This window comes from Paramormyrops kingsleyae, chromosome 1 (assembly GCF_048594095.1).
Source record: "Paramormyrops kingsleyae isolate MSU_618 chromosome 1, PKINGS_0.4, whole genome shotgun sequence".
In the NCBI taxonomy this organism is placed as follows: domain Eukaryota; kingdom Metazoa; phylum Chordata; class Actinopteri; order Osteoglossiformes; family Mormyridae; genus Paramormyrops; species Paramormyrops kingsleyae.
In genome coordinates this window covers 24,455,831-24,464,317 of record NC_132797.1, presented here as the reverse complement: position 1 = coordinate 24,464,317, position 8,487 = coordinate 24,455,831, and the positions used below count along the sequence as shown (strand labels likewise).

General features: G+C 40.3%; 1 protein-coding gene across 1 annotated transcript; it reads left to right on the top strand.

Annotated features, from left to right (window-relative positions):
• The first annotated feature begins 1,916 nt into the window (after window positions 1–1,916).
• LOC111837870 (SKI/DACH domain-containing protein 1-like) lies at window positions 1,917–8,196 on the top strand. The gene has a single exon (XM_023800303.2). It carries the CDS (start codon window positions 2,817–2,819, stop codon window positions 5,199–5,201), a length of 2,385 nt encoding a protein of 794 aa, XP_023656071.2. The 5' UTR covers window positions 1,917–2,816; the 3' UTR covers window positions 5,202–8,196.
• Window positions 8,197–8,487: the final 291 nt, after the last annotated feature.

Here is an 8,487-nt window from a genome sequence, read left to right as displayed (position 1 = left end):
CAATTAGGTCTACTTAAAAATCTAGGAAAATCGATACCAGCCCTGCATATAATATATACAGCATGGAACGTGCTACACGTAGAATAGCACTATACTACAGCGGGCCGCTGCTCAGCCTCTTTGCTGATCTTAAATAGGCCGCGTGAACAGGCTATAAGTCTTCGAGAGGTTTGGGATCACCGCAAGGGTTAAGTCAGCATGTTATTGCTAAGGTCGCGGCAGATATGCAATTTTTATTTGTTTCCTCATAGTTTGCTTCAAATTGTATAGTGTGTGTGTATATAGGCTATGTATATATATATATATATGTACGATGTACGCACATACATCCACACCATCATCATTATTATGATTATTATTATTATTATTATTATTATTATTATGATTATTATTATTATTATTATGCCGATAAGCGGCAACTTTCAATCAAAGGGAATTACATTTTTATTTTACGGAATCACGCTGAGGGCTACGCCAGCAGGTTTCCTCTTGGGACTTGAATCTTTGACTTTAACCGTCATGCTAGATGATGTCGGTAGCGGTAAAATTGCATTTATTCAAAATGTAGCCTACTTAATTATAAATTGCAACAAAAGGTAACAGGTTTAAAAAAATAATTAGAGCTAACCAATCTACCAAGCAACAGGCAAATCTATAATGGCGGACGAACATACAAGCAACCCCTAAATCATTAGCCTACCTGTTCACAACAGATTTTAGGCCTATTTATTTACTTTTATAACTCGTTATCTAAAATATGGTCGGTGAACCCCCTAAATAAACTTCAAATTATTCAATTCAGGTTTTCCTGGTCGCTGAAAGCTAACTAGTTAAGTTCGCTTCATACATGCAAGGGTCCCCGGAAGCTCCTTCTATTTTTCTATCGGAGCCAAATCAACGCGGGCAGGCGGCGCAAAAGATACGGCGCTTACAAATATCATATATAGGTAACTTAGGCTATTGTTAGGCTAGGTGCCGTGAAACTCATTTTCACTCTCGCCGACCTTATACACGGCGTGTCGACAGAAGGTCCTATCTTCTGCTAGGATCTTCAGCTTTTCCATTGGCATGTTCATAACCAATTAGAACATTTAATTACAGAACACTAGACCAAATATTCTAAACGTAGAGATTACAGAATGCCGTACGTGTTTGGACTTGGCAGCACCAACAATAATAGGCAATAAATGAAATTCACGTCCAAGAATAACAGTATCAGAGACAGACACAATTTACATCGTCCCAAGAGCGAGTAGTATTGCAGATTAAATACATAATTCTTGCAATTCTTGTAATATAATTCTTGCAATTAAGGTTACGACACTACCACCATTTGCATATGAGGCACATTCACAGCACCTTAGCCCGGCAATACCGGTATGAATGGTCTCACGAATGGTCCCATGTCGTTCTATAGAAATATACATTAGGCTGTTGAGTAAAACGTGAAATCTGCAATTCAATAGGCAAACAGTTAGACTGCTAATCCAGGTGTTTTGTCCCGTTTCTGAAAATCTAGTTAGACATTGGCTCATGCCCAGAACGTAACTTACAGTGTAATTACTAATCTCTTACAACCTTGTGGTGCATTGTCCTCTTTTATATTTTTATTGATCGCTTTCATCGGCTTGTCTCCATTCAGATGCACTTTGTCTTAAGTAAAACAATTTTCGACGACCAAAAACCTTGAAAACCGTCTTTATTTAAAATTAAGTTGCCGTTAAAATCGACACTAATATATTGTCATTTTCATCTTTGTTTTTATTCTTTCGTAATATCGTTATCGTGCAGTAGGGAAGTTTTTATCAATATTATTATTTTTGTAGTTTTTTGGATTTTTGGCGTATGCTGATTTTCCGTATGCACTGAAAATCTTGTTTGATTATATTATTTATTTGCAAATAATTAAGAAAAAGGATAAAACAATAGCAGTGAAAACAATCCATAACAATAATATAATAACCCTGCCCAATGCATAACCTTTTTCATAAATATTTTATGCAATAAATAATGCATATCCAAACCCTAAATAATAACCAACAAAAATATTACAATATAACACATTAACAAAATATTAGTAACCCAAGAAAACAAGGACAATGGCCGAAAACATTCTTTAAAGATTCTATTACTGCTCGTTTACATACGTACTTCTGGAATATCAGTATTAAGCGTGGAGGTACTAATGTCGCTTTGGATAGTTTAAAATATTTTTGGATGAGTAAAGAAAACTGGTTTCTGTGGGTAGTGGAAGGGGTGGTAACGGGGTGGAATATAAATTTTTATTGCATCACCTTGTCAGTAGCGTCCAATCAGCGCCCGTTTCGAGAGGCAATAATTGATGAAGGTGTCTGTGCACTTGCCCTATTCCACATTTCATATAGCTTAAGCAGCAACGGGAATTGCAGCTGCATTTACGGTCTTATTTTCTCTCTCTCTCTCATCAGCTCTCCCTTTTCCCTCTCTCCTCTCTCTGAATCCCTCTCACTCTGGTGGAGCAGTTTACCTTCCTCTTCTCCATTTAGCAATTGGAGAGAGCAGCGAAAGACCGCAGGTATAAGAATCCGGGAAGACAGCAGCCTGCCTGTCCGCCGCATTCCACACGTTTCATCCGCCATGTCGGGCCCCTAGTAATGGATTAATTGCTTTATGTGCTTCATTTTTTTGGTGATTCTTTTTGCGACGTTTAGTTATAAAGGCAGTGCGGGCGCACTGTTATCAGCAGGTCTGACGACACAATGCCTTCAGATAAAGAAGGAACAGTTTGCCTTGGATACTCATCGCACCAGATGTGGGAACTGATACAATAGAGAAAAATGGGAGACTTGGAGTCTGGTTTTGAAGAGATGGAGGGGGTGAAGCTTGGTTACTTGGTTATTGAGGGCAAGCAAATGTTTGCCCTTTCACAAGTCTTCACGGACCTCTTGAAAAACATTCCGAGGACAACTGTGCACAAACGTATGGACCACTTAAAAGTAAAGAAACACCACTGTGATTTGGAGGAATTGCGAAAACTTAAAGCAATAAACTCTATAGCCTTCCACGCGGCGAAATGCACGCTGATTTCCAGGGAAGATGTGGAGGCTCTGTACGTTTCCTGTAAAGCGGATCGCTTACCAAAATCCAAAAAGCGAAAATCAAATTCGCGTCCACCAGACCTCTACGATGGCCAGATTCGCTCTGAACCCCGCTATAATTTTTGGAAGAAACACGTTTGGTTTCGCTTGCATGATGCCTCTCAGCCCTTCTCCTTTAAGCACACAGCTGGACGACAGGAGGTCGCCTCGTCCCCGGCTTGCAATCTACCTCAGATTTATAGCAAATTCATCAGCCATAGCTGCGAAGCAGTCAACAGGACGGCTTGTAGAGCCTCCAAAAACTATGAAACAGCTGAAATACCTGGCAGCCGCGTAACGTTTAATGCGAGTCATTCGTTTTTTCGCAATGTGGTTTGCAGTCGACAGCCAGTGCGCTACCATTCCGCCATTGCGGCGCAGTCCAGCCTCTCAAGCACAGCCGGCCTAATTTATAAAAGGAAAAGAGAGCAGGAGGGCTCAGGGAGGGAATTGTGCAACTCGAGCAGGCACCGTCGCCAGGTTTTTCTTTTCCCAAAGTGCTGCAAGCCAAAAGTATCCAACGGTACTTTAAACAAATTTCACCTTGAGCCGGAGCTATTCCACGACCACCAGCAAGCTGAAAGTTTCCAAGAGAGCTGCAGCAGCGACACGGAGTCCACTTCTAACTCTGAAAGAGCTAATTATGACTCTGATTTTGGGTCATGTCTGTCTACCAGCACCAACTCCGGAACCTCAGACGACGACGAAGATGATTCCCTGTCAGAATCGTCCGATGTCACGGACGAAAGTTCTTCCCAATCCGATTCTAGCTCCGTATCGAGCCGGGTCTCTTTACAGAGTATTCGGTTCAGGCAAACGAGCTTGTCAGCTCTCAACAATAAAACGCATTTGGCGCCACAGCCTGCTGTTCACTATAATAACCAATACAAGACAGATCAGGGCGGAACAACTTTGTTTGATTATGGTCTTTCAAAACTATACCCTAAGAAATCTGACTGTACTCCCGGTGGTGATAAGCAGGACGGCGTCAGTTCACCCAAGCAGTGCAAACATTGCCCGCTTGACCCGGGAAGGGAGAGGGAGCGACTTTCTGGGTCATTCTTTGAAATTCCAGATCGTCCAGCACGAACTGACCCCAAAACTGACAGCGCTAAAGAAATAAGCCCTTTGCCTTTCTCAAAGAAAAACAAAGACTTTCCTCTACAAAGAGTACCGGGAGAAGCAAAAGAATCCCACCAAGCCTGGATATCACACTGTGCTCAATATAAAGAAACAATAGTTTCTAAGTACAGCGACAGCAATCCTTCGTTAACCGCAAGTTTCAGGAAAGAAGCAAAAATTAGCCAAGGCACGAAACCTGCTCAACCTATCAGGAACATCAAGGAGGACGTGGAGGATCTATGCGCATTCTCGAATTATAACGACGAGAATAACGCGGAAGCAGAAACGCAGCCAAGTTTATTACCCAATGTGAAAATCAAAGAAGAAAACAGCTCTGACGAACGCGAGTACTCCTGTCAAGATACTGCAGTTGGATCACAATACGGATTGAACCCAACAGAACCAGGAATTGTTCACTACCTTGTTGATGGTGGCGACTTTACGGATTCCAAAAATTCGTATAGATCCAACAGGGCGAACAACACTGTATACCAGAAGTCTCCAGCAAGGAGGTCGGGAATTATAAGCACTTTAAATACTACTTATCCGGATGAGGGAGATTATAAAAATGGTGCGAGGGTTAGGAAAAACTACAGGACTTTGGTACTGGGAAAACAATATGGGAATCCGAGGACGCATGCTAAATTCGGTGCCAAAGTTAACAGGACGCCAAGTACAGGTAAATCCGAATATTGTGAAGGATCTGAGGATTGTATAACTTCGAGTAAACGCAGACGCGCCTCCAGCAACCTGTCGGTTATGAAAAAAACCTTTAACTTCATAGCGAATTTTCCACCGCCGCCATCGCTGATTATTGGCAGCGATGGGGATCTGAGTCCCGCTTATTCTTTAAGCTCAACGAAGAATAACCAAACGCCTCATAGGTCGCATCCCGTGTGGAAATGGCAGCTCGGAGGCCCCGCTCTACCTCTTCCGCCCAGTCACAAATTCAGGAAATTTTAGTCTGGGGAATGGTTTGACAGTGTGCTTCTGACGTCTTTTAAACCGATCGAAAACCAATGAGTGATTGTTTTATTTGCATACGTTTAATTTGCTGGGCAGCATTTCCACGTAGTTACTGGACTTAAATGAAAAAAAAAATCTCAGCCTTTTCTGGAACAGTTTCATTTTTATCGTGCCCTTTTTATACCTATCTCAAGGATGTACACAAACAAACACAAAATCCACTTAAATCCAGGTGCCGTTTATGCAGAACAATTTGCAAAAGTGTTAAAAGCAACCGCTGTTGTTCTCGCATAGACTAATGACTATAGTCCACTGCAAAATTGTATCCTTCATATGTGTATTGAATGTAGCGAGACTGAACGACTCATCTGCGTTCATGTTTTTTATATTTTTATTTTTATATAGGCCTATCTTTTCTTTGTGTTCAGAACCACTAGGGAGTTCGTTTTTCATGTTTGGGGCATTACTTAACTGTGTTTTTTTATTCTCTGCGAACACGTACGCCGTTGCCTTCAGTCGTAGAATGTTTTAATTATGTTCCTATGCTTTTATGAAATGATGTTTGTGTTGTGAATTTATTTTATTTTTTATGATTATTTTTTTTTTATCGTTGACGGTTATGCTCTTGTTTTGTTGAGCTCACAAAGAAAACAGGCTGCGCAAAACTCGTATAAGCCTCCCCACAGCCGCCCATTAGTACTGACAATCAGGATAAACTTTTTATATTTGCACAAAAAAAAGCAAGACTAAAAATAATCCGTTTTGTGCTGGTACATTTCTGAAGGTAATGCAGGGCACTGAATAAAAGCACAAGCTTAGGATATGTTGCACTTTGAAATGATCATGAGGCCTGTTTCAACATATGGGCCGCGTGCGTCTTAAGTCATAAAGCAGGCCTATCCGACGGCTTCGCTGGTAAACACAGCGCTCTTTCCACTATTTTCACAAACTTCTCAAACAATCCTAACAACTGCGAACCTCATCTTTGGCAGTAATTTAACATCTGAGCATTACGGTTGATTTTAAGTATTACCTTACGTACAATGTTTTACACGTCATAAAAAAATTCACTAGTCGGACTTACAACAAAATTACAATGTGCAAGAGTAATACATTAAGGGGCACTATACATTTTAGATGGTATTTAAGTGAGATAATGGTCGATAACGTGAACTGCTTCAAACCAGATCTTCACCTTAGTCATGGTGTTAGTTGATGTATTTTCCTCTCATAACCCAAATAGGCTACAATAACTTATAAATATTGTACAACTGGTTTTGCCCTTACACTTATTACAACTGATATCAGTATATTAGCATAGTTGTCACTGTATTGGATCTGCCGGCTTAAAAGCTTTATAACTTGACGGAAAAGTATTAATTTTCATGAAACTCGCTATTTTATGCCATCAGATTTGTTGTACCTGGGTACACTTTTAGATGTTTGTTATGCGTTTCAATCCATTGCCAATTTATTTGCTGTTCTTTTCTCCCCCCCAAAAAAACATTGTGACTATCCCTTTGTAGGCCACGTTACTTTTGTGACAGTCTGCCTCAAACGTAATTAAATAATCTTTTTGAGTAGTGTGTACTGACAACAACCCAGTTTTCATTGCAGGGAACCATTGATTTGCAGTTTCATGCTTCGCAATATGACCCGGACTATAGGATTTCTGCAAAAACTGAATTTCCAGTCCTACTATTAGGCGTATACACTGGACTAAACTAAGTACTGTGATTATCCATGCTGAATATCGGTAGCCCTTGGCTGTAACCTAGGCGATGTACATGCCTCGATACGACTGTGGGTATTTATAAGTCTCATGTCCAGTGTCTGTTATGTGTCATATTTAATGGACATTTAATAAAATCGATTTTACTTTTAATGTTATTTATTTTTAGTAGATGAGACGTAATGGATATACTGGCGGAAAAAACAACGTTAATCAGACAATAAATCGTAACTTTTCTACTCATATATGTCGATGAATAAATGCACGTAACGCGTCTACACCCAGATTTATGGCTTATGAATCACCAATTTATACCATGTGTATTCAGAATATTGCCAACTTTACTACGTCACACAATGTTTCCCGAATTGTGTTAAGAGACCGCGTCTTGCCCGGGTGAAAAACAAAACGACACTTTTGTAAGGTCTCACTTCGCGTTGGTCTCGACCAAACTGTTGGACTCGCCAATATTAATTTTCTGGAGAATAAAATACTTTCATCTTGTCCCGAAAATGGCAGGAACCACTCTGACCCTATAGGCCCGTTTTCACATGTGTGACCGGTCTTCTCTCGTGTAGCCTAGACCTACCCCTTGTCATGGAAAAGACCGCTACTTGATTGTAAAGGCAGAGCTTTGCTGAGTTGGACCTGGTAAAAACATGGTGGCAGAGCACGCTCACCGGCGACAAACTTACGGATTCCGATAACTACTTTCACATCCTGAAGTCTGCCGTTGAAATGGAGATCGGTTGAACAGCTGAGCTTCAGCGGACATCCAACGTGCAGCTGCTTTCAAGCCCTGAAGTTATTATATCGGTGCTTTTTATTAATCGAAATACTTGAGGTCGGTCACTGGTTGTATATATAAAATTAAATATTTATTTTTCCAATTTATACGTTTTTACATCTTTACTGTGTTGGATAAATGCACTCGAAATTAAAACTTGAACAGTGAAATATGAAGCACTTTCTTCACTTGTTAAACAATGCATTTCTCCATTAAATTCATTTTCAGTGTAAATGACGAGTGGGTTCTTGTTTTTGTTCTATTAGAACTGAGCTTATGTTGTCCAATCAGCAATATTTATTTCAAGGCATACCCAAAGCAACTCATATCAGGATATCGTGAATCGGCAAGTGAAAAGTGTTTCCTGTGCTTGTGTGTTTACTGGACTGTCCTGTTAAACACAGTCAAACATGCAAAAACACACTACGCAGTCTAAATTAATGGCGGAACCTCTGTTTTCGCAGAAAAATGTATACGGCACAGAACAGAAAAGGAGCGAAGTGCATCACAGTAGATAAACTTACAGTCTATTTGTTTGCTGTCCATTGTTTTGTGCAGTTCACATATGTGCATATCTTGAATGCAAATTAAAAATGTTCAAAGGCATGCCTGCTCTGTACCGAGTCGTACACACAGCTCAACATTGTATTTGGAGTGGCACGTATGGACTGTAGGTTAAATCAAATCCTTTTTATTAGTAGAGAGCTACGATTTAGAAGACGTTTGAGAGCTGCGGGTACAAAAAAAAACCAAACAGTGTAAAA